The 27,761-nt window shown below is 44.2% G+C and overlaps 1 protein-coding gene across 1 annotated transcript in view; it reads left to right on the plus strand.

Moving 5' to 3' along the window:
• Positions 1-27,761, plus strand: part of LOC133353519 (myosin-10-like) — a 107,419-nt gene continuing 79,658 nt past the window's right edge. Inside the window, 4 exon segments of the mRNA XM_061569822.1 lie at positions 1-270; positions 11,917-12,092; positions 12,802-12,993; positions 17,425-17,581. Of these exon segments, the coding sequence (XP_061425806.1) occupies positions 11,922-12,092; positions 12,802-12,993; positions 17,425-17,581 (520 nt within the window). The 5' untranslated portion in view covers positions 1-270; positions 11,917-11,921.

The raw sequence follows: 27,761 nt of genomic DNA on the forward strand, positions 1-27,761 counted from the left end.
CCACCGACTCGGAGACATCTGAAACTCCTCCCAAAGCCACCCACACAACCACCACCCCCCACACACTTGGGCCCTCTTTGCACGCAGTCTCAGCCACTGGCCATTTCTCTCTTTCCCTCCCCCACTACCACTACCACCAACACACCACACACTCTCGATCCTTAACACCATCAGCATCACTACTTACATCACCGCTTCAGCTTAAGACAAAGAGTGGGATTCGAGGTGTGCTACAACCACGACTACAACTGCACAGGAGGTAATTGAGAGGTAAGGCTTTGTCACTGTGTCTGTGTGTGTGTTTCTGCCCTGTTGGCGCTAAGTTTTTAGCTGCTGCTGATGATGATGATGCCCTTCTTTGCTGTCTCTTAACGCTGCTTTGCAAGCTGTGTGGTGGTTGTTGTTAATCACAAACTAGCACTTGTTATAGCTGGAGTGGAGCTTGTCTTGAATACATCGAAAGTACTCGCCGTGTTGGCAGATTCCTGGGAATGTTTAAAGCCGTCTTGGAGCCCTTTTTAGAGGATTGAACAAAAATCCTTGCAGATTGTGCGAACAAAATGCGAGACATTTTGCTTGAAACTCAACGGCTTCCAGTACAACTTAAAAAAACTAAATTGATAGTTAATATTTTTAAAAAATATGTATTGTATTAACGTTAATAGCTGGATTATTTTTTAAAGTCTCTTCAATGAGGATCTTGAGAAATAACTTTGCAACACGCTAAAGCGACTCTCTGTAGCAAATGTTCCTAACTTAGTCATGGAATTCCGTGGGATGTGTATTAATAAAACACATTGATTGGTTACAATATTGCTACAAAGTAGCTGTAACGTCTAGCAAATGGACAACATCATCATCATCTGCTGCTTAGGCGTGTCCTGGGGACGGCGGGAGGGGGTCGAGCGGGTGGTGGTGGCCGTGCAGGCGAACAATGCCCCCCAATAGGTAACGCGAACAATGCCCCCCAATAGGTAACGCACGCAATGCCCCCCCCAATAGGTGACGCACGCAATGCCCCCCCCCCCCCAGTAGGTAACGCGAACAATGCCCCCCCCAAATAGGTAACGCACGCAATGCCCCCAATAGGTAACGCGAACAATGCCCCCCCCAAATAGGTAACGCACGCAATGCCCCCCCCAGTAGGTAACGCACGCAATGCCCCCCCCTTAGGTAACGCACGCAATGCCCCCCCAATAGGTAACGCACGCAATGCCCCCCCCCTTAGGTAACGCACGCAATGCCCCCCCAATAGGTAACGCACGCAATGCCCCCCCCCAGTAGGTAACGCACGCAATGCCCCCCAATAGGTAACGCACGCAATGCCCCCCCCAATAGGTAACGCACGCAATGCCCCCCCCAGTAGGTAACGCACGCAATGCCCCCCAATAGGTAACGCACGCAATGCCCCCCCCCCAATAGGTAACGCACGCAATGGCCTCCCCAATAGGTAACGCGAACAATGCCCCCCCCCCAGTAGGTAAGGCGAACAATGCCCCCCCCCAATAGGTAACTCACGCAATGCCCCCCCAATAGATAACTCACGCAATGCCCCCCCAATAGATAACTCACGCAATGGCCCCCCAATAGGTAACGCACGCAATGCCCCCCCCCATAGGTAACACACGCAATGGCCCCCCAATCGGTAACGCACGCACCCGCAGGAGGTTACAATCCCGCTCTGGGCACCGTCCGTGTCGGTTCTTCAAATGGACACCCCAGTTTAGCATTTATTTTGAGAGCCAGAATGGATGTGAACGCAGTTTTTACTTGAAAGTCGAAAGTTCATTAGGGGGCTTCGCAAATGTCCAATTGCCAGAATGTATGTATTCTAGTGCAGGTTTGTTTGCAATGTGATTACAGTGCTGTACTGTATTTAGCACGTTTGGTTACTACGTACGGTGCGAAAGAAGTTCAACATACATTGTAAAATACTGGAAACAAAATATAATGGGTTACATAAATGCTGCGTGTAGTGTGGTGTATACACGTGTGCAGTGTTTATTAATACTTCCATTGGCCAAGGAAAAATCCATTAAGTCATTTCCTCTTTTGCAAGATATATCTGGGAAAGTATATATGCTTGAATACAAGCATGCAATTGTTTTGTTATCAATAGAACCTAAATATGAATTATCTGAGCTGAAGGACAAATGTATGTGTTTATGGATTTAACCAGAGACTACTCAGGACAAGCAAGATTCGGCGTGTCTATCTGTACAATTCTGCGTAATGGTTGGCACATTGGACTTGCTATCCAGAGTTTGTGTTGATTATATAGATCTCCCGCCGTGGCGTTTTGTGGAGTAGACTGAGTACTCCCACTTACTCGAAGACGTATGGCCAGTGTGGAAGAGTAGACCAAATGCCCTATATTGTACAGCAAGGCCATAGCCATGGAGTCAACATTGGGGGGGACCAAATCTTCCAGGGGGTCTGAGGATCCTCTCCCCAGAAAAGAAAATCTAAATTTGAAAACTAATTTCCTGCCATTTCCTGCCTAAAATATTAAAAAATTCACTAACGCATGGGATTGACTTTTTATTTATTTTTTACAATAATGTCTAATAGTGTATTGTATTACATTGCTCTGTTTTTTCTTTTTTTACCTTTTCTTGTTGCATTGTATGTAATGGCAAAGATTAGGGATTAATAAAGTACAACCATAACCACAATCATATCAACAGAAATCTATTTTATAGCAATATATTGAAGGGGACATTTTGAGAATATTTGAATATTATAATTACGGCCTTGCTGTACAGAGGTGCTCTCTGTGTCTCTAGAGACCTAGAAAGTGGAGGCCTTTCTGCTAGTAGTGGCGTGAGTTAGCAGCTGTAGGTCTGCACCTTTTACCTGCATAATTAATGAGTGCCAACCACTGCATTTTTGGCATCACGTGTGATGACTTCTATGGCTGACCTTGTACATACACCGTGTTGGCTCTGCTAGGGGGCACCTGGTGTATTTGGCTGTATTGTCTTCTCTATGGCTGACCACCAGATTCTCCCTTCTGGGGTGCCGAATGGGTGCAAGTAGCCAAGGGGATGACCACTGCAGCTGTTAAGCTGCAGCAGATTGACAGCTGCCGTGGAGATCTGAGGGAGGGTAGGGGAGCCCCTCTTGGGGAATTGTGCCAGCAAGGACCCGCACAATTGGCGTGTCAGCAGAGGGTGGTTGTTGCTGCTGCTGCTGCTATGTCCTGTTCAAGTATTAGGGTCTCGCAAGCTTTATTTCAGCGATCTGATGGCCTGTGGGGATGCATTACTTCTCTTGAAATGTTGATAACTCGACTTATTCGATGTCAAATGTTATAATAATGATTTCTTGCTCAAATGAGCATTTACCCAGTGCTCATCTCATGGTTACAGCCCTGTGTCAGTGGTGGAAATTCCACGTTCTGATAACGTGGTGAGACTATAAGGTAGCACTGTTGACTTCCACAAAAAGTGGTATGGTACTCTTCTTTTTGACCCCCAGAAAGATTTGGGCTGGGGAAGATCTAACGTTTTTTCAACATTGCCCAAGCTAACACAAGGTGTACACTGTTATACCGCGGTGACGTGGAATTGTCAGCACTGGGTTCACAGTTCACTACAAAATCTCTACGTCGTCGGCTCTTGTTATAACTTTTAACAGATAAAGCCGTGCCCCAGCTAAAGTTTACAATGCAGTGTCACAGCATTGTTTCCAAGTTTGCAGCTAGCCATCGTGTGCCTATTATCCGAGTGCTTGGCAGGAGAGCTACATTGCCCCAGTGAATGTCATGAAAGGTTGTCTGCATACCTCTAGCATTATGCTGAGTGTATGATAAATATACTACTTTGCATACAGATCATGCTTATTGTCTATAATTACAAACTTTAAATTTCGATTATAATCATTATGGCATGTGGTATTTAGCATATTGTTCATACCATTTGTATATGTAGTACTTGGAATATGGGCAATGTGCATATGGAATAATGTATATTAGTACCCCAAAGCCAGTGTCTGGCCAGGTGGCATGGTCGAAAGGAGGTTGTGAGATAAACTCTTGGTTTGGGAGTCAGCTCAACTTGTCTCTCGGGGATTCAGAAATTTAGTTGAATTTTAGTTGGAAATCTGTCATTATTACCTGGGTTAACATGCTCCTGCGATGGGAATTTGGAATTCTTACCAGTGGCTCAGGACTAAACATGATGTGATTGCCTCCCCAGGCTCATTTTATGATAAACTTTAGCTTTTTTATTTAGTCATCTTCTGGGGAACATTCCACATTCCTTTACCACAGTACAGTCTACCCAACCATTGAATTCTCACTTAATGGTGCAGCCTTACCAGGTAGCGCTCATTCTACCAAAACCAGACGAATGATAATGATTAGCAAAGTCATACTTGACCAGGATTTGAATATACCATCATGCCACTGAGAGCCCAGTTGCTTTACCAACCAAGTTCCTACTGACGTTTATATTGTATTCTAATGTATACAGTGAAGTGTGTGCAGTAAATTGCTTCATATGTGTATTTATCAGAGTTGTAACCAGCACATAGCGTTGAGGACATTGCAAGTGGGAGCTTTCTGATCTCCTATATTAAACATGTATCTGGTTGTACATTGTAGGATGTCAAACCAATGCCAACATTTCCGTGAGTGCATTTGACGATATGCTCGATGCAAAGTCATTGTGGCTGCTGTGTCAACAGAGGCAATGTACGGAAATGTAAATCCTCACGGAGTCTCGAGACCCATTTTCAGGATTGCCATGCATTGAGATGTTTGGTCAATTATTTTTTTAAGGGGTGTTTTCTTTTAATGTGGGAAGAAGCCAAACTACCCGGTCACCATCCATGCATACGAGCAGAGAGGGGTCAAAGGTTCCATACAGATTGGTGCATCGACCAGTCGGTGTGGGAGTTGGACATAATCTACGTAATGCACAATATTTGCCTCCAATTTGCTGTCGTAGTATTAATACAACATTACATACAATAATCAAACGTTTTTAACTGCACCCACAGGTTCGTGACTGGAATATTGATCAATTGGTTGAGCAGCATTAGTTAAAATCCCAGCCCATGTGATCAACCAGGATTGTTCAAAGGAACATCACCTCGTGAGGCTGCAGCACTTTATGCAGGAAAACAAATTATATTGCAGTAGTTGTCCGCTTGCATTGAGGTATGGAACCTGTAACAAGCATACGGTGCACTAACATTGGCATGAGTAAAACCTTAATGATATAAGTAAGCTTTTTTCCAGCAGTGGAATGGTAAAGGACTGTCATCAATATGGTCATCATCATCAGCTTTGGTCAATCCCCTGCTTTATGAAGGCATTCCTCAGGCAGTCAACATTTATCATGGTCCTGCCATGTAACTAATCCACCTCGCATGTAAACTAATCCACCTCGCACCTCAACTCGGCCGATTTTACTCCATTTCCTCAATGGTGTCTTCTGTAAATAAGTCATAAAAACCACTAACCCCACCACACTCTCATTTCCAAATTGGCTCTCTTCATAAGTATATTGGTAAAGAAGGTATCTGTGTATTTGTTTTTTCATTTCATTAAATAACTGCTAATGGAGTCATTTATATCTTGCACTGATTACTATTGCAATGCAGGCATTAGATGTGATAACCCATGCACTTCTTCAAGAATACCCCTACTAATGAGAACTCCATCACTCGGCACCAATGTGCTGTCGAGCAAGTATTTTGATTCCAAGTTTCAGCGGCCCGTGGTTAAACTGGATGTTCATTCAAGTGTCTAGCCAAGGGGGAAAAATAACACACAAAACTGGTGCCTGGCGAGTTTCAGTGATGATGAAATGGACGGCATTGGGAAGCTTTCACCTCGAGGTCAAGCTTACTCAAACATACAACTCCTGTACTGTACTTCTAGTTCCATAGTTATTGATCTTAATTCGGAGCTAACATCTCATTTCCTCAAGGCTGCAGCACAAGTTTGTTGATTCCCCACTGCGTTAACCTTCCACCCATACGGTTTAGCTCTTAATTAATGCAGAGCCAAGCCTTGCACTCATTCATTCTTTCACTGTACCTCTCTTTAAGTATGCATGCCTGTTCAAATGATTCTTGCACAAATTCCAATTTGTAACGAAGTCCATTAGACATTATGAACTAGTGGGTTTTTTGTACCTTCAGGAAAATATGGGCCAGGTCTCTAGATTAGATGTATTGGCCTTACCAATATTAACTGCAGTACAGGATATGCACACACAGTATACAGTACATCATCTTCCCAGGGTCGATAAGATAAGTACCACTTTGTGGGAAGTCAGCAGTGGTTGTCCATTGTCCAGGCTCACTTCCATCATTCGACTCAGTGAATTTCCACCACTGGCCCAGAGCTGGCAATGGAAGAAAACGCCACCCCATGGCTCACTTTTGAGCCTAATTGAACACCAATCTGTAGAGGGGATGTCATGATTGCTATGTGTACAAATTTCCGATACTGTACCTGACATTTGTTAGGGTGTGTACTACCGCAGTGGATGTTCAACTGGATCCTTGCCTCTGTAAAAAGTTATTCCTGGCCTTGAGTCTCCCTCCTTCTTTACCACGCCTCGCCCACTCTGGAATGAATGGGTTATTGTGGTGGCTGACGTTTTACAGTTATCCACACTCAACGTCCAAAACGGCTCCATACATTTCACACATCTTTAACGGTGTTTTTGCCACTGCCTTAAACTCTACCACTGCCATTAACAAAACCATCATGCCCTGAAAAAAATGTAGGCGACTTAAAATGACTGCTGATGTTAAACAGTTTACAGGAGTTTTTGCATATCCACTGACAGATTAAATACATTGTATCAGTTCGATTCCCCACCACAGATAACCTCAGCAGCGAATAATATTCGAACCATTCCTGGCCTCCCCTTTGTCAATCTTACACTGAGTAGTGAAGTTTCATTAAGCAATCTCAATGACTGACAACACTGGGCAATTCCATATTGACAAAATGTTGTATATTGTAATTATTAAATAGTAATGTTAACTATTAGACATTAAACAAACCTTTACCGAAGAAAACCTCATGGAGTTTAAATACTCCTTTCAGAATGTTCCTTCTTAGCGGTTTCCTCTTTTGAGTATTTTTAAATGTGGAGGGAAACTGGAATTCCAGGAGAAAAACTACGCATATGGCGATAACACTCAAACTCGCTGCTGGAGATTTTTTTCCTGTACTGCATCCTGCAGTTTGGTGTCTCGCATACATTGTGGCTCCATCTCCACGTGATTCGCTAACCCCACCATCAAGTCACTGAATGAAAGATAACGATGTACATTGCCACCTGCATCTTATGTTACCCATTGTTATATGGGTTCAAGTATGTACTCTACTGTAAAATACCTGGAGATGGAGCATTACAAAATGGCTTATGTGCAGGTGTTTGGATTATTGCATCGCAAGATAGCGAGCGATGGTGGTGGTTTGTGGAGGCTTTCATCCAGCAGTGGATTAACCAGGGCTGCAAGTGATGATGTAATATACCCAAGTTATCATTGAATAAAATAATGCGTTCTCACCTGGTAAAAACAGTTTGTCAAGCAATGTATTATTTGGGTGGCTTATTTGGAAGGGCTGCAAATTATGCGCTGTTTCATGTTTTTGTTAGTGATTCCTTGGCCTGGCTGTTTCAGGCATATCTTGTTAAATCCCTATAAATCCTAAGGAACCTGTGGTGTTGGGACAGTGGTCCCTCCGGCAGAGAAAGCGAGACACAAAGCACACAATAAACATAGTTTGTGTAGAGAAAAATAGATATTTCATTGTTGTGATATTGACAAAGTTGGCACATGAGTTATTTCTGATCGATAATGTGTAACATTAAGCAGCAAAGTAATCCTTAAATACAATACATTTAGCTTAATGCAGCCATTCTCAATCCATCAATGAATGAAGTCCTCCATGCTCTGTTAATCATGGAGATTTTTAGAAACACATATTTCACCACCAATGGATGATGGCCTCCCCTTGCCATGTCATTCCCATGCCTTGTCAGTCATGGAGTTTTCTCTTGACACACTTCAACCACACTGGTCAGTGCAGGTTGGTGAAGGGGGAAGGTTAGCAGGACTGGTTTGACATCACCTGCCACTGATGTTAGCCATGGCCGGAAATCGAACTCCAGTGGCTGGGTTCAAAGCGGAGTGCAATAACCACTGTAACATCGACCCACCCTAAAATAATAAATAATGTGGTAAAACTACAAACGGAAATAAACAGAAATGTTAAATATTTTAACATTTTAACATTTTAGTGCAGTATGGGAATAAGGTATTCGGTTCTCACGAGAGAGCACTTACACCAATATTGTACTGCAGTTAAAAAGACAAGGGGCTGAGTTTACACATTGGAGGATCACTTTTCATCCATATTTTGACAAAATAGGTCTCTGTTGCTCTTATTAGTACTGTAATATTGTACTTTGTCAAGCCACTTCTGGATTAAATGCTCCACATACTTAAGGCTCGTCAGTGCAGTTTATAAAGAGGGAAGCAAGCACAACTGGTTAAGATGAGTTCAGGCCCTTTCATTGACATGTAAATGTGCCCCAAAGTTGGTTCCGTGGTCAAAAGATAGTGATCATTTCCATTGATGGCCCTGTTCCAGGAGCGGAAAATCCACATTCCTATGGCGAGGCCAAGTGTGAAGATTTTTCTCCATTTGATAGCTATTTTTCTCTCTAGAATTTGAATGCACAATTTCCCGAATGTGAAATAAGCATTTTAACCACAGCGACAACCGGCCGGATGTGGTAAGTCAAGTTAAAGTACAGTACCGGTGATTATATGTCTGATGTTTGAATGGGCGAGCGTCTATTTAAATTCTCATGCGTTTCGTAATGCCGTCAAGGCAACTCGAGCAGAGGTAATTAGTGGAGTTGATCTGTCCGCAGTTTTCACATGAGCGACGTGAGCTTTGATACTTGAAAAAGTTACCTGCGCTTTCAATGATGACATAATAGGATCTCTAATGTGAAATGAAAAGCAGAAATGCATTCATTTCCCACGTAAGTTAAAGGGTGGCCTCATCAGGAACCATTCACCTGTGCAGGTTGGTTTAGTTGCCAGTTCGCTGGCTACAAAACCACACACCTTTCCAGTACAGTATAGATTATATAAGCGGATAACGTGGTGTGTACGTTTGGTTTCATGAATACCTCCTCCTAGACTGCTCCACCAATTTCGGTGAACGAAGAGTGATTAGGAAGCAAGTGTGAATGAGGGTGACGTTAGATGAATGTGACCTTTGACTAGGTCTACATGATGAGGTTCAATGTTATACATGGGAGGGGAAGGGAGGGGGGCAGAGGCAGTGTGGGGCCGCATGAGGGATGATGAGATGCCCTTTGACCCTGGAACGCACGTGGTGGCTTCTCCCGCCAAAACGTGCGGCCGTGGTGATGTCCAATGCGTTTCATTGGATACGCGATACATTTCTTTGGGGTGGAAAACTCTCTAGAAGATATTCGTTGGCATCAAATATCACCGGGGGGCTCCTCGCTCGTGTTTACATTAACCCACCATTTGCCCGCAGAGATATTTGAGAGGGAGCAAGAAATGAAGGTTACCATGGAATTACAGTACATAATTGGCATGGAGCCGAGTGGCAGTTTTTGCCTTGAGGTCGCATGAATGAATGGGAATAACCAACCAATTGAATGAATTGGCGATTCTATAACTCTAGTCATTACGATCCAGCCTGCTAAAGCCATCCCATCCTCGACATTCTTCATTTGCACAATCTATGTCGGCTCGCATCCACGCTTGCCCAAGGGTTGCTTTTTAAGAGTGGTTTTCGCTTCACCCGGGCAAGTCACCAGGCTCTATCTCGTGTGGGTTAAAGTTCAGCGAGGATGGTTAACAGCTGATGCTATACCGCTCGCAAAGACCGAGATGGCTGCATTAAACCATCTGGCTTGCCTCTTGCACCGCTCGAAACGTGGGAAGTTTGCAATACGACGAATGAAAAAATGTGAAGCAAACGTAGAGGCCAAGATGCAGTTAACCATCCGGTCCCCCACCCATAGCCGCGCCTCATCATGGCACCATTGTGTTGGCTGCAGGGAGTTTGCGAGAAGGAGGAGAGAGGGAGGTTGGAACCGTGGTGTGTGACATCATCCCCGGATAGCCTGAACACAGGAAGGTGGGGTTGGTGTTGCTCATGCTATTACTGTACTGCGTAATGGCCTTGTTTTTCACTGCCGGGCTCAAAGGTGTGCAGCATCGAGCCTCGTGCCCAGTGTGTCCTTCACGAACTTTAAAAGAGAAGCCACTTCATCCGTAACCAGCTCAAGCTGCTCATTGGGATGTAGTTTTAAAACAGACCCTGTTACAAAACCAGGCAGCCACCCGTGATTAAACCGTTTTGAAGTGTTGTGAGTTGGCAGTTAACAAATAATGTAAGAAAAAAATTGCATAATATGATGTGTAATTGGCTCAATCTATCTAATTAATTTTTAATACTCTGATAGTGCGCTGTCTTTGAGTTGTACGCCTTTTGGCGTCATCTGGTCCAACACCAATGGAGACTGGGCTCTAAGAAAAGCTGTTTCGGGTGTGGACCAATCAACTTCAAGGACAGTGCATATCATTATCATCATCAGAGTTGTTTATTTTTGTTTGCATTTTGACTGCTTGTGTTGTGGTTATTGCAAACATGATGCCTTGTATAAAGGTGTCAGTTTTTTGTACCAGTTGAAAGGGTAAAACATTACTATAATTTAGTACTTTTTAGATTTTTTTACATTTAGCTATAAGCAACAACAAGATCATGATAATAAATTTGTCTTTCATTTATGTTAGCTAGCCTAGCTGTATCGTGTGCAATACTGATGAGTACATGTTGAGAGAATGACTTTACACAGAAATAATAATGTATTTCTAGTGTTAGGTAAGCGAGGCCTATTGTCGTGGCGCCAGAAATATTTCTGTGGCGTCCTCTTCAGGGGCCGTTCCCTGACATGTTGACACTTTTTACAAACCAAGCTAAGCTTCGTGAAGGACATTTCTTCACTTCAAGCCATGACTGATCGCGTAATTGGGAAATAATTTGTGGGAAACATCTCAAAGAATATAGCCACAACGATGACGTATAATTGTCTATTTAGTTTTACCTTTTATGGTTTGAGAACTATCTGCAGGGCCGTGGTCATATCTGAACCACATCACGTAATTGTAGTAACTACAGTACTTCATTCATCCACTGCCAATTTCCTTGGTTTACTTTCTAAAGGAAACGCATACGTAAAATGTATTTAAAAAATTATAAAAGATTGATATAAAAAATATTAAACTCCTCGAAGATAGAAAGATCTAGAGCTTGGTTAATGTCTGAGGTTCAGAGAGCTCAACCAAAGGCAGCACTGTTAAGACTCTTAGATTCCATTGTTAATGTCCTGGGATCAGGGAGTGAGATTTAGCTTCCTTGGAGTTCACTGTTAATGGCCGAATGAGTGGCATAGCCACAGGGAATCATCCTGTGCAATCTATATTCATGTTCTATTTTGATATATAACTGTATGTAACTATGTGTGTGTGTGTGCATCAGCTTATGTGCCTGCCCGTGTGTATGTATGTGGGAAGCGGTAATGCAACGGTTAATACGCAGCACTGAAAACCCGGCATCCCAAGTTCGATTCCAGCTTATGGTCAACCCCAATGACAATTATCTGAACCAGTCCTGGGCCTCCTCTAAGTTGACTCTGCCTCCAAATGAGTATCTAGTGCAGTGTGTACACATTGCCACAAGAGAAACAAAGGCGGTTGGGCGTGGTGCTGGCCACCCACCCCCTCGTGTACCATTCCGGTCTTTATAAGTGCTTGCCAAAATCTGTTAAAGGCTACATGGGTGATCTTTGTAAACACGTGTGTGTCCATTTGCGCATGTGGGAGCAGGCAGCATGGCTAAGCGCGGTGCGGGTTCGGGCGACGGAGCCTCCAGCGATGCCGACAAGTACCTGTACGTGGAGCGCAACACCTACTCCATCCCGGCTGCCCAGGCCGACTGGAGCGCCCGCCGCCTCGTGTGGGTTCCTTCTGAGAAGCATGGCTTCGAGGCTGCCAGCATCAAGGTGAGTGCTATCCCCCCTCCACCTCCACTGTCCCCCCCCCCCCCCCCCATAATGTTCTTCTCTCTCCATGCTTGGCTCAGCTCGGCCTGAAGCATCACAGAACACCTGGGGTGCAAACCGTCTCCAGCAACGTATTTTCCTGCTGCACGGATAGATGTGTGTCGAGTAGTTGCGGCCCATTTACATTGGAGAGGAATTTGCTTTGAGTAGCTGAGATACATCAGAAGCATGGATGCTTTTTCATCATGGAGTCTCGAGGTATTTTGCGGTGTCAGCTGAGGCTGAAGATGCATCTGCAGCAAGTGGGTGGCATGGAGATATTTTAATCCCAGAGGAATTCCAGTGAGTAGGAAGAAAGCATTTTATTCTGGCAGGCAGTTTATGCTGCAAGAGCATCAGCACTTTTTGAAGCTGGTATGCATTTGCAATAAAGAAGCCGGACAGAATTTGAAGTCCGGCGGTATGTGCAGCTTAAAGCAGGAAGGCATTGTCAGTGTGCAGCATGTAGGTAATTGCAACGCCACTCGGAGTATGGGTGTCATCTACCAGCGTAAAATTCACGTTAACAGTGCACTTCTATCTGCTCTCAACCAAACGCTCCATTGCGAACACTGAGCTTTTGTGGCTTATCAAGTTTTTTCCAGCAACAGCTCTTGTAGCAGGGTTGACCTGTGACCTCCCCCGTCCCCGTGTCATTGTGGCCCGACAGGAGGAGCGAGGCGATGAGGTCCTCGTGGAGCTCGCGGAGAACCAGAAGAAGGTGACCGTGAACAAGGATGACGTCCAAAAGATGAACCCGCCCAAGTTCGCCAAGGTGGAGGACATGGCGGAGCTCACGTGCCTCAACGAGGCGTCCGTGCTGCACAACCTCAAGGACCGATACTACTCCGGCCTAATCTACGTGAGTCTGCCTGCTTGTGTGTGTGTCTCCGTGTGGGTGTACCTGCGAGGTAGATGATTTGGCATGCGTGTGCACGTGCGTGCTGGCCACATCACCCCTTTGTGCTGTGGCGGCCGTCAGAGGTGCTCACGAACTGCATTTACACCAAAGAGTCTGGCAATAAGGGAGCTCTTTGTCTTTATACTGGTGTACGTGTACTGCTACAGTTGTAAGCGTGGGTGGTGCATCTGCCATTCATGCTGACCTATAACAGACCTATAAACGTTGGGCGTGACGAGTAATCTCCCACCAGTCAGCCTTCGCCAGTCTACATGGTCTCGGTGTGCACCTAACCTAGCTGTGGAGTTGTTGCTGCTGTTGTTTGCTGGTACCAGCGGTGTCAGAATCGGTCTATGTTGGGGAAGGGGGTGGGGGGCTAGCGAAAGACTATTGGCAGATATCAGCAGATGCCTTCTCTCAACAATAAGAGGCAGAGGAGCGATGCTCACAGTGACAAAGTGGATAACATACAGTTGGCACAGTGGGGATCGTCTGTGGAGCGTTTGCCAGTCACCCTCGTCCGTTAACCCATAATTCCTCAATAGTACCTCAAAAACATACCTAGTTCGGCACCGGTGTCATAATGATATCAGCATTTACAGGTGAATTATGACTGCCTTGCGTATATGTGTAGTGGTGCAATGGTTTATACATAACGCTACAGTCTCGGCAACGTTTTTTTTTTCGATTCCCGGCCATGTATAGCATCGGTGGCAAGTGCTGTTTGGATCTGTCCTGACTTCCCGGAGGTCAATTCAGTCTTTGAGGACCTGGTGTGGTGTGTAGTCGGTCAAATGTGTGCAGTCTGACTAAACCACCTCATTGTATATGATGCTGTGGCAGCCTTAGTCGGTTCCTACTAACAGCAGCATTTGATCCAAGAGTTTTATCCACATTGTCAGAGAGATGAGTGAAAATAGATGGATTTTTTTTTATTTTACTTGAATAAAAACAATGGTGTCGTAATTTCTGAAATAATTGTCACATTTAACGTGACATGTTTTAAAATGATTTGCCATTTAAATCCTTAATCTTACAAGTGGATCCATGTCTCACTACATTAAGCTTAAATTGAGTGAAAGAATTAGGTGAATCACACCAAACACTACAATATTAGTTTCCTTACAATCATTTATGTAGTTACCCCTTACATCAATGGCACTTCATTGTTTTGCATATGATTATTGCAGCAATGTGGCCTTCAAAATTATTGTAGATATCATATCATTTCTCTAGCTACAAATGGTTATATTGACCATATCACAACACTTAACTGGCATTGTTGGGGACTTGGGTTGAATTCCTGGTTCCAAGCCACGTATTATTTAAACTTTGCACCTTAAGTGTAGCGAGTTGATTATCTCAGCTCTGTCAACAATTGTTTCAATTGAGGATAACCAGACTCAGCCATTGACCCGCCCACTGCTCAGGGAGCCCCCCTCCTGCCCGTATTATGCGTCATGCAGATGGGAACACTAAAACCAGATGGTAGGTCTAATCTGGAAGGTATACCGAGTTTAGGTATCAGCTTTGGGAAAGCTGCATTTTATGACAATAGAAAAGAGGTGGTGGTCAGTTTAACACGTAGGCTTTCTCGACCATTTATACGAGACATTTATAAATAACGCGATCTAATGCAAAAACGTTGATTATGAGGTGCGGTGGTCTCCACAACATTGATTTTGATGACCCAATTGACCCGAGTATAACTTTCTCCATCAGAAATGTGATTACATGTCTCCTTCTTTTGTATGGTTGATGTAGATGTAGAGCAACAGCTACAATTTCACACTCAGGTGGTCAAACCAGATAACTGTGTCATGCAATGTGTACATTGCTGCATGTAATGTGTACAGACTGTCATTTAGAACACCGAATGCAATACATATACATTTAGAGGTAATTGGAACAGATCAAAGACTGCTCACAAAATGTTTCCCTTCAGGGCCCCAAATACACAGAGGCTGCCCATCGTGCAGAGATCTCTCGTGGTTTTAAAGCTGCCAGAGAAGCCTAATGCGAAGCAGACCCTTAACGGGTCTGCATTTCAAACTAAAAACAAAACGTTTTATTTTACCAGGCAAGGCCCCACTGAGCTATGTAGCTTTTTGTCAGAAGCGACCTGGCTATCACAAATGATAGCTCAATGAAGTGGCTTTTCGTGTGGAAATGTATTGCTGCCAAATGCTCTAAACGCATGTTGGTTTTAAATGTGGCGGGAAAACCGGAGGACCCAGAAAATAATCCACACGACCACGGGGAGAACATGCAAACTTTAAATATACAGGCGTCAGGGTTGGGGTCAAACCCACGACCTGTGTATACCAGACGAGGTAGTTAACATCCCGCCACCGTGGCAGCCCATGTACCTCATGGGATTCAAAATACCCTCGTCATAGTACTGCGCCAACACCGGTGAGATGCTGGGTCGGAATCCTCGGGTCAAATCTGTGGTTAAAGGAGTTTCTCCATTGCAAAGAATTTGGTCCCAAACCAATCAACGATTACTGTACATAATGAACCATCTTGGCATGTTCTGTGCTTAATAATATTGAGCCGAGTTCTCGAGTCCCATTTCAACACTTTTGTCTGTGTGTGCTTAAGAGAGGGTGCAAAATAGTCATTAGATGAAACAGACCCTTTTTAAATGTGTATTATAATTGTAGTGTTGTTACATACTGTGATATGTGGGTCTTGTTATAGATATTACCTGGTAAGTAACAACAACATTCACTTAGAAGCAGAGAGTGCATTTGGGATGCAATGTGAAGCATTCAATAATAATTGTAAAACATTTGATGTGCACATATTGGGAACCAATATTGCGAATCCTATTATCCACGGGGTTGTTCGAAATTTGACTTCTGTTATCCGCTGAGGCAGCGATGTTAAGAAACAGCGAATTTGGCAGTGAAAATACAGGTGTAGTGAGTTCAACTGAGTCGCAGACACACTTCTTGGAGGCAACACATTTATTAACATCAACACAAGGGGTAACTGCCCCTTAACAAGATAACAACCTATGGTGGTGGACCACCAGGCTAACTACACTAATTACACAGGAACTAGCTACAACGGACCGGACCACAGCTTGGGTCCAGGTCCACGTGTTGGTGACTGTAGAACGTAGATTCTTCAGGATAACAACAGCAGCCGGTCCCTCTCAGGGACCCGGCTTATATCCTCCGTGGCATGGCAGGCTCCGCCCTTAGCCACGACCACCTTCTAGAATCCTCGAGCAGGATCTTGGCCCTGACACGTGACCACCCCTAGCCCCCATTTGGGGGCCCCTTGTAGACTTAATCAGTCACGTGTCCTTCGGGGTCAACCAGAATGCCATGGCCCTTAGTAACCCCATTTCCATGGCCGGCACTCTAACACCCTATCCTGTAGGGGTCGGCACTGCACGCAGAGCGTGGTGCCATCCAGCACTACCAGTCAGCGCTCACCGAGCCCCTCTAGGGCTGGTACTGCACCCACATGTACGTTTTGCCCGCGATGTCGTTACACCACACGCCCTGCCTCTCTAGGGCCGGCATTACATAGTGACATCCGCGATGTCACTACACAGGTACTGCGACTGCTGCCACGAGCACTGATACGATTATGTCATTCCCACGCATGTGTGCATGTAAATTATTTTTCAATGTTCGCACGAAGATTCGGCTTCCAATTTCATGATGTAAGACTCGCATGCCACGGGCCTCCACACCTTCGCCCTGTGGGCTACAGCAACTACTACAGAGTCGCAGCGTCTCCATGCTCGAACAAGCATGTGGCGTTGCTTATTATTGCTGTTAACGATCCTAAGCCTTGAATGGAGGTTGCACATTCTTATTGCAGGGGCCTTGTCGAGACAGAAACACCACGGATGGTATTCGTTTAATGATCCTGGAGGGTTGAGGGTCTGAGTCCAGCCTTCCCAGGATTTCATCAACGCCCTCCAATTGAAACGTGATAACTAGTGCCACCAACCTGGGTATTATTATTATTCAGCCTGGGTTTGACAGTTTTCCCCATCTTGAGTCCATAAGTGAAGAGTTTTTTGGAAACTAAATATCAAATAGTGTTCATATTTGTTGATCGTAATCATAAAAATGTGATCATAAAGCATGTGCACGTCTTCGATACACTTCGAGGTGTGTGATGATAATGGTGAAACTTTTGGATGTGCGGTCATTCTGAATGATAATATTGATGCTGATGACCACTGGCTCTACTTAAGTATGTATTAAGTTTGGTAATGAATGCTGCAGCTGATGAAGATGTTAATAGTGATGCTAATGACAACAGTGATCATGGTGCTGTCACCAATGTACTCTAGGTTTGTTCTCCACGATAGCACCGGTGATAATTATTATGATGATATTGATGGTTGGGGTGCTCTTACAGACCTACTCTGGGCTGTTCTGCGTGGTGGTGAATCCCTACAAAAACCTGCCAATCTACTCGGAGGAGATCATCGAGATGTACCGTGGAAAGAAGCGCCACGAGGTCCCACCGCACATCTACGCTGTCACCGACACGGCCTACCGCAGCATGCTGCAAGGTGAGGACACACGGACACACCCGGGCATACGGACACGGATGCACGGACACACTCGTACAACATACAGATACAACAACAGCCACCATTCTCCAATAATTGTGATGATGTAACTGCAGCGCTTGTGCAAGGGAAGGTGAATTTTGAGGTCGCGTGAAGTGTCGGAGGCTTTATGGCAGGATGTCACAGGACAGACCAAGGTGTTATGGGTTGGCTGACTGAGATGACTGAGAGATGCACAATCGGTGCTCCCCACTCTGCATACACGGACATACAAAGACAAACTCTCGCCATTTATTATTATAGACTGTAGGGGCAAGTGCTTTTAGCTGCCATCTACTAAGGCCGGTCAGGCGCACGAGAGGGTGGTGTGGCCAATACCATGCTTGGACATATTTGCCTCTACAGGGCTAATGTTTGCATATCACCTGAAGGTACTTGTTTTGAGGCTGAGATGACCTAGAGGAGGACCAGAACAGACACTATTCACTGCTGATGGTATCCATAACTCAGAATGAAATCCAGATTGGCAAAAGCGTTGTGCATTTTGGAACCCCCACCCCCCCCTGCATAATTCCACCACTTTTCACACATGTGCAGAAACAAACAATTCAAAACGTACCTGAAAATAAATGGCCAAGCATGCATGTATAGAAATGCACAAATTTGCGCACACACAAAACAAAGGTCTGCCATTCACCCTAATATAACACACTACCTGGATATGGTTTGGCTGAGTCGACCTAGAGGAGGCCCATATTGCAACTTCAGTGACCAATTGCCATTGTAGCTGCTGGGTCCATAGTGGAATAGAGTCTCTAACTACTGTACTTTGTCACTTTCCTACCACACATACATAAGACCAAGCCTCAAGTCAGGTGACCACATCTGGCAAATCGCACATGTAGCCCTGACATCATTGTTAAGTCCAATGCGGGTGGACCCAGAGTTACACTTCAGTCATCGAATCACCTCTGCTCTTAAATATTTTAGCACACGGTAGCCTGCTCTAGCTTGTAGCTTTAGAAAAAGAAGTTACAACGGCATGCAGGCACACACGCACATACCCGCACGCACGCCCACACACTGGCGTCGATGTGACCTGACCTCCTTCGCCCCTGGTAGTTTGGCACGTGAAACGTGTTCGCTATGGGGTGCGGTAGGACAGACGGGAAGGCACGCCCTACCGAGGGGACATTGTCCTGCTCACTTAATCACAAGATACCAGCACCTTGTAGACATGTTCGGCAAGCTACAAATGCTTGGTCACCCAGCGCAACCAGTGAGTGACACAATTTGGCCACTATCATCTCCCACCTCCGATTTGCACGGGTTGGCTATGTACAGTGCAAAATAAGTTCAACATACGTGCAATTTGTGTTCGGAAGGTATAAGACAAATATAAGCAGAACTCTGTTCTTTATCGGCACACACAAAAATGTCCATTGGCCTATTGTCTTCACCTGACCAATATTATCCAGCAGCATTTGTTAAAGCAAGAAAACCTTGGACCAGTTTTGTCCAGACTCTCATCAACAGTCAGGCTTGTTAAACAATTGCTGCTGGAATGCCAGATGTTTTTTGGCAAATCGCTCCATATAAACTATTTAGCACCTGTTCAGCACCAAAATGATATTGTATTTAGCCAGGTAAGAGCCTCTGGACAACATGTTTTTTGAAAGAGTAGCAAACCCCCAGCATAAGATCCCCTATTTAGCCTAAGAAAATAGGGATAAGTGCTGTTAGTGAAGACTAAAGCCTACATGGCTCGTGAGGTGGTGATGCAGTTAGCACCGTAACTGGCCACTATCTATCTCGTATTGCTGACATTCTCATCATAAACCAGATGCTAGTTATAGCCTGAACTTATACGCATTCCAAGAGAGGTACATATATACCACTTGCGACTTGTTATTATACATGGCTGGCTCGCACACACACCGCTCAACTCACAAGTCAAAGACAAATATCCCCTGGATAGCCTTAACATACTGTTGGGGCAAGTGCTGTTAGCAAGCACCTATGAAGGCCGGAATGGTACACAAGGGGGTGGGTGCCACGCCTGTCTGTATTTTGTCTCCGTAGTAGCAATGTTTACACACTGAACCAGGTAATAATTTGAGGCCAAGTCGACCTAGAGGTGGCCCAGGACCGGTTCACGTAACTCACTTGTTACATACACGAAAACACACAAAGTCATGCTTTTATCTACACGGCGATAAGTATGCCATCTGCTGCATGGTCAGACTGTTTGGGGCAAGTTGTGATAGGAAGCTTCCATTACAGCATGCACAATGAATAAGAAAGCAACGTGGCGAGTACAACACACACGCCTACTTCCCTTGTTTCCCCAGTCCTCTTTTTGATTTTTGTCATATGTATTTAAAGGTTTGTTTTGATACACAGTGTGTATGTTTGTGTATGGAACTTGATATACCCCAGTACTTGTTTTATGCAGAGTTTAATTCGGGCAGGGCCATAACATTTGTCACCAGCACGATGCATCATGTCAGTTGCACTGTAGCCTCCACCACCCCACGGACCCAAATCTGTTTAGTTTATTTACACAGTGGAATCCCAATTACATTAGTGAGCACGCACCTACACTCGCACATTCATAAGCCTGTAACAAAAAAATACTATTTCTTGGTGGAAGTTCCCTGTTTCTCTGGGGGGGACATTGATTATCTCCATCGGAGGAAGACAAGTATTGAATAACCACAAGTGATAACGTAATGAGGCATTTAAATGTGACTGGCACCGTAAGACTACAAGGCTTGCACATGTAGAAAGAATGAAGAAGACACGGGGGGGGGGGTTAAGAATTTTAGTGCAGTTACAGATTCAGAATGCTACAGATCAGAGAGGGACTTGAGAGACAGCATTATGAAATAAGTGTGAAGTGAGACAATTCAAACACAGACGGTAATAGACACAAGAGAAAGGTCTTCAGGAAACTCGATCAATGATAAAAAATAAAATTCTGAAATGTACTCACTGTAATGCTTCCAAAGTGCACTTCCACAGAACCATGCAGTTTTTCTCACGAGTGATCCACAGAAACATTAAATGTAACGTACATTGGCCCATTCGTGATTGGCTTCAACGAACCTAAACGTATAAATGTATTGTGTATCCCAGTCTCTACTAAACTTCAAGCCACAGAGTGGCCCCTGTAGTTTCACTGATTGATAGCGATTCAAAACTAATGAAAATTGTCAATTTAGACAGCGTTGGGGTGGGGTTGTTTAAGGCTTGGGGGTCAGAGTTCACATTCCTGCAGACCGCCCTTCTGTGTAAATAAAAAAAAGTATCGTAAACTTCAGCACATGACGCAAACCAGCCACATTCACAATCAGAAGCCAGTTTCCCTATGGTTTGTGTCCGGATTCCAAGACAAGTTTTTAATCCTGGAATGTAGATCTTTTGTTCTTAGAATTTTTTTTTTATCAAGGCCTCATTTGTCTGGTTAGTAGTACTTAGGATTGCAGCAGTTAGTTCTGCGAGTTCAGTTCCCAACCATTGCTAACATTCTTGGCGAGTGATAACTAAACTGGTCCTGCCACCCCCTTGCATTCACAAACCTGTGCTGACCAGTGTGGTCAAATGACCCACAGCAAGGTGGGAAAAAGCCTTCATTCAACAGTGGACTAAAAAAAGGACTAAAATATAATATCGTAGATTGCTGATCGGATAACTGAGGGCACGTGATGACATTTCTCACATTCCTGACCTGAAAACTAAATGTTGCTTTTGATTTGTTTTATAATTCTTCTTAACAAACGACTGATTTTGGTTTGAAACCCAATATTCGGTCTGTTATATCTTTGTATTCCACATCTCTCAGCTGTGTATCTGTAGCCTGCCATATGCTCTACTGTGACCTCGTGCTCTGCATATTGGTTCTTTTTCTTAGCTGCAAATAATTCCTGCTGCAAATGTAGCGCAATGTTCACACGTCTTGCTTAGGTGCAAGTTAGGTTTTCATTCGAAATAGGAACAGGACGCAATCTGTCAGGGTTGGGAAAGGAAGGGATAGAGGAAAGGGGAGGTGTGGGGGGGGGGTGAGTGGGGAAAACAAGAGCCCATGGGTATGTTGACCCATGTTTGTTAATTACTTATAAAAATATAAGCTTGTTCGTACAAAACGATCCCCCTTTATATAGAACTTTTTCGGGCTGTTGGGACAAGTGCTGTTAGCGAGCACCTATTTAAGGCCAGTGCTAGGCAGTGCTGATTTTTACATGCCACACTAGGAACTCAATTAAGGCTGAGTCGACCAAGGAGAGGCCAAGCACGGGTGCAAATATTTGCCACTGATGTCAGCCGCTAGCGGGAATACATCTCGAATTGCCAGCTTTGTAGTGTAGTGTATTTTAACCACACACATACACGCGTGAACGCAACATTCGGTGCGTAGACTAAACGTACAAACAAGGCTGCCATCGTGTATGTGTGCTCACACAAAACAATAATAATGAAAATGTTTATTCAGGAGAACCCAACGTGTTTCACAAGCCTTGCCTGGAATGTTAGGCCAATTCCTTCTGTTTAATCTATTTTCTTATGGTTACAAAACACCACTTTGAGATGGAGAGCTGTGCTGGCAGAATGTTTACACCCCTACATCATTCTCCATTAAACTCGGTCTCAAATACACAATATCCCGCTCAAAACAAACATCGGCTCAGAAACCGCAACCATGCATCCTGTTGTGAGGCAAATTACTTAACACTGCATGTGGTCACACACACACACAAACTGGCTTCCACATGAGTAGATGCAAGACCAAAATAAATGTTCCGAAACGTATCTTATAAGTGTAAACAATTGCAGTAACCGCTCTTAATTGAGCAACTTCTTAGGCTGGCCCTACACACTCAAGTGAGTAGGGCTGCCAGATCATGCTTGCCTGCTTTTATCTCCCAATTATGTACGTTTTTACTTTTTGTACCAGTTAACTAATTTTAAGGTAAGAATTGCCCTCGTCCAAGTATACCTCGGCTTCAAATATCACAAGGAAAAATACATTATCCTTAGCTAAGAATTATGCCCAGTTGGCCAGGTTTCTAGTGATAAAACAAAGTGCGCAAATAACATCAAACTGTTGCGGTAAGTGCTGTAACAGTTTCTATGATCACTGTTACATTGTTTTTCTAGCTTTATTTTTGTGATTTCGAAAACGTATGGTTTAGCCATGTTTGTTTAAAGTACAGAGTTAGCCTGATAACTTTAATCTAAATTGTCTTATGGTTGTTATTGTTTTACTTGCATCCCACTGGGATTTTTGCACACAGCGTTGATATACGCTGGCTTTTTTCTGGAAGACTTTGCAGTTTTTTCCTGGATGTTTCTGTTGCGTGTAGTCACTTTAAGATGTTCCTTGTTCATGTTTTTGTTTGTTGCGGTTGCACCCGAGTCAAGAGCTGCATGGCTCACAGGGCTATACCTAATAATATGTGTTTGAGCACATATAAACTGAACCAGTAGAACGGAAAGTGATTTTTTTTATTATCTGGAAGGCTCTTGCTACAGCTCTTGGTGACATTCAATACTGTATCTAAAACCAGGTTATTCATTGTGGAAGTTGTTGGCTTCACTTTAGTCATCATTGGCTACGAAAATAGAAGAAGAAAACTGGATTTTGTCACACTGCCCTCTGTTGAGTAGCCCTGCAGCCTATTGTTCATGGCAGTCAACCATGCAGGCACGATCCAGGCTCAGCCAAACTTCTCTTCCAAGATCGGGCATGATTAGGCACATCGTGGGCGATTTGCTCATAGGCTTTAGGGTGGTTTGGTCATGGGCATACAATACATTGATGCAAAATTAAAATATGTATACGTTTTACGATGCTGACACACAAGCAAACAAGCACTGCAGACTGAGGATACTCTTGTACATGCATGTACAGTGAGGTAATGCTGGCTGTGGGTGTAGGAGAGGATGTCTGCTTGCACTGTTAATCTGGTGAAGTTCGAGGTTGGGGGTGGTGGTATGAGAAAGGGCCAAGGCTTGTGCACCCAGAACCTTAGAGACTTTTGAGATGGGTGGGTGGATGAATGGGTGGATTGGAATTCGGAGAATGTGTGAGACCACTATTTCTCAGTTCTTGGTAGTGAGAGTAATGCTATTACAGCAATAAAATTGTTGTAATATAAATAAGAGCAATAATTTCTTAACGTTAATGATGCTTCAGAAAATGGTTAAAAACATTCGGTGCACTGCATCTTGCTCTAGTTCACTGACCCTTGTGAAGAGCCATTCGACAACATTCATGACAAATACACCAAGTTGGGGGGGGGGGGGCTCTTTTAAAAGGAGTATGGAGACCCAGTCAGACCTTGATGTATAAATAATGAAGTTACTTTATTCTATCACAAATGTTACAGTTAACACGAAAGTAGACATTGAAGGTGATTTGCTGCCAGTGTTTTCGGTCGCCATCAGCCGGGGTCGATGCACTGCTTGATGAAGACCTATTAACTGTTTGGCCATTGCCATCCGTTACGCTTCTCATAATTATACCGACTACAATCACCCAGGAATGTCTTGAACGCTTGTGACGTCACTCCACATCTGCCATCCCCCCTCGCTAATAATCACGAGCAAGTGACGTCACTCCACATCGAACAGCCTCCCTCATTAATAATCATGAGCAGGTGACGTCACTCTACATGGGGGGCGAGGCGCCTCCTCCCCGCTCCTCGGCGTCAACTTACAACCCTCACTACAAAGGCAAAACCCTCACGTCACGCGATCTCCGTAACGCTGTTGAGACATTAAAGTAAAAAGGACGTCATGTTGAACAAAGGGATTATAACCTTAAAATGAAATAGGTCTTATGCGATCGAAACGTCGTAATCTATTATTTTTTATTTACGTGACTTTACCGAAAGACCCAAGAGTGAATTCCTGCAGTCACGAAAGCTTTAAATCAAGATGAAATAGGTCTGTGTCACCGCGCCCTTACAAATTGCAAACGCATTGATGCAATGGATATCACGTCGCGCTCTGCTTTTCACTTGCAAGTTTCAGATTTACTGCAATACACCCGTCCTTGCACGGGCTAAAGGCTCGTTTTATGAATAATAATAATTTACATTTATTTGTAAGGCGCCTTCCACTAATGTCTCAAGGCATGGATTTACCCAGGAAATCCTTGCCAAGCCTCCAGACCAGGGGTCGGCAACCTACGGCTCCGGAGCCGCATGCAGCTCTTTACGGGCTGCTTCTTGACGATATGTACGTACGTACATAGATGCATTGCGGCTCTTGAAATACTGAATTTTGTACCGAATTGGAAAGAAATGGCTCTTCTTGTTATTTTGGTTGCCGACCCCTGCTCCAGACTTTCAGGAGGGTCCTTTGCCCAGTTTTTGCAGTTGGAGGGTGATATTGCTGCTTTGTATAATCCCAAATGAATAATTTGCACGTAACTTTTAAGCATTGGAATTTCTGGCTGTCACGAGTTGCATTACATGTGATTTAGTGATGCTGGAATCCGTGTCGCTCATGAGCATGAACCGATCTCGTCATTCAATCTCCATTGTGGGCTTCCTTTCTGATGTTCTCTCTTGTGGTTGCCATTCTACCATTGGCTCATTTACATGTCAAAGAGTGTGTCCTGCCTAAGCATATTTACTTTTCTTTGTCAATCTCATATATTATCTGATTTACATTTTCTCCTGGCTGATGTGTTCCTCATCCTGTCTATCTCGCAGTTTCATTCCGAGCATTCGCTCCTCTGCTTCTTTTGCACTTTTCAGCTCTTCATTTTTTGTCGTGTCCACATTTCCGTCTGATCCAAACGTCGTAGCTGACAATATCGTCTGATTGACATCGCCATTCATCCTGCATTTGATTATCGGTTTTAGCTTAACCTACGACGTTGTAAAACTATAAGCAAAATGATTGCTTTCTAATCACAAATATAATTAATCGCAGGTGGCTCTCACCAGGTTTAATAAAGGAGATGCACATGTACAGCAGCTCTAGTCAGTCCGCTGTCAGATAAGGGCTCCAGTGTTTGAAGATGATGATGATAAAATTGGCACCAATAAAGTTTTTCTAACTTTTGCTTTGACACCAACTTCTGCTTTGGCTCACAGACACTAATACAAAATTTTCCATGAGCTACACAACTTAAGAGTGAATTCGAGTTATCATCCGGGCAGCGTGTTCTCACGTGTTTTTTTTTTATCGGCTTAAGTTGGTAGTAAATTTTGTTTGCAGCCCGAATTCTCTGGGCCAGTTTCACTTCGTAGACTGGCCTCTATTTCCAGAATTTCTGCCAAGTGGAAATACATCACCAAACAATATACTGTGCAGGATATTGCATTGCAACTGTGGAAGAATCTGTCCTGCATCATCTCCCCCACCTCCAGCTAATAAAGGGCAATTCAAGTGCAAAGTGCAGCAGTCACTGCAATTCGCTTTGATGAATGATTAATCCCCAAGCAGTATAAGGGGCTTGTATTTTAAGAAGGGTGGAATGAAATGGGAGTGTGTGTATTTTGGCAGGTGAGCATTTGGTACAACGTTTGAATGGGAAGGTGTGTATTTTGCATACACATAATGTACTTTGCATGTAAGTGTGTGTGTTATTTTGTTGCGGGGCGCTGTAGTGTTACAGTTAGCACGCTGTGCTATGAACCCGGCGACCCGAGTTCGATTCTCGCTCATAGCAAACACCAGTGACGATTATCTGGACCAGTCCTGGGCCTCCACTACATCGACTCTGCCTCAAATGAGTACCTTGTGCGATGTGTCAAAACTGTCACGGTAAGATAAAGGTGGCCTAGTGTGGTTCTGGCCGCCCTGCCTCCTCATGTGCCATGCCAGCCTTCACAGGTGCTTGCTAAAAAGCACTTGCCCCAAACGTATGTTAAGACTATACGGGGATCTTTGTATGGCGTTATTTTGTGTACATGCAATATACACGTGTGTCGGTTCGTTGGGTGGGATATTTGTCTCCTTTGTCTTCAGGTATTTCCTGGGCATGGCTGACATCAGTGCTGAGTGAAATCTAAACTGATCCTGGGCCCCTCCATAAAATCGACTCAGCCTTAAATGAGTACCTGGTGCTTTGTGTAAAAAATATCAGCACTGGGGAGACAAAGGTAGGCCAGGGATGGTACTAGCTACAAAACCTGCTTGTACACCGTACCAGCAGTAGTGAATGCTGGCTAACAGCACTTGCCTTTCAGTCAGTGGGGATAAATTGGATATATTTGTTCATGTGTACTGTGCTATGCACACTTACCCTCGACTCTGATCTTGCTCACCCGGGTTCCACTTCTGCCTGTGATGTATAAAACCAGTGGCAATTACTGCTCTGCTTTATTTCCACTTTAGATACACCACTGGTTGTGTAGTTTTGGCTCCACTACCCACTCGTGTGCTGTTCCAGCCTTAATAGGTGCTCCCCAATAGGACTTTGCCCAAAGTGTTTGTATGGAGGGGCCGACCTGCCTGTGTCTGCATGTATGTCTCAATGTGTGTGTGGTTTGGCATATGAGTAGAGTAACTATGGTATAGTTTGTGGGTAGGTGTGGCATATGTGGACGAGTGTGTCTACTCCATAGACATTTAATCAAAAAAGATGCTTAAATAAAGATTAATCATTTACATCCCATTATCAATCTACTGCTGGCTAATGCCCCCACCACCTGTCGTTTCAGTTGTGGAATTAGTTTGACCATATTTCACCACGTTGATCACTGTGGGTTGGTGGAGTGGGGGAGGGTGAAATATTGCTCACCACGTATGTTAGTTGTGGGCAAGATTCTAGCTCCGGTCACCAGATGCATAACCCCAGTGAGCAGCTAACCATAAAAAAACCTCCAAGATTTTCTCGCGGACTGCTCTACAAAGGAAAGTTTCCAATACAGAGTTCACAACACTTCGTGCATAACAATAAACAGGAGTATGGTAACCTTGCTTAATCCCAACAAAGTCTTAACTTTTTTCGTCATTGCACATTTATAATAAGGAACTATTTCACCTGGGGAATATCTAACAATAGTGCCTATTGTGGTCACTCAGCCGGGCCGCAAAAAAAACCCAAAAGAACGGCAACAATAGGTGGCTGTGTGGCTCAAGGGGGTCATATTGGACATCGGAGAACACTGGACCTGCAATGCCTAGATTCTGGATTTAAATCCCTTACTTAAACCAGGTC

This window comes from Lethenteron reissneri, chromosome 44 (assembly GCF_015708825.2).
Source record: "Lethenteron reissneri isolate LAM-NWPU_2019-01 chromosome 44, ASM1570882v1, whole genome shotgun sequence".
In the NCBI taxonomy this organism is placed as follows: domain Eukaryota; kingdom Metazoa; phylum Chordata; class Hyperoartia; order Petromyzontiformes; family Petromyzontidae; genus Lethenteron; species Lethenteron reissneri.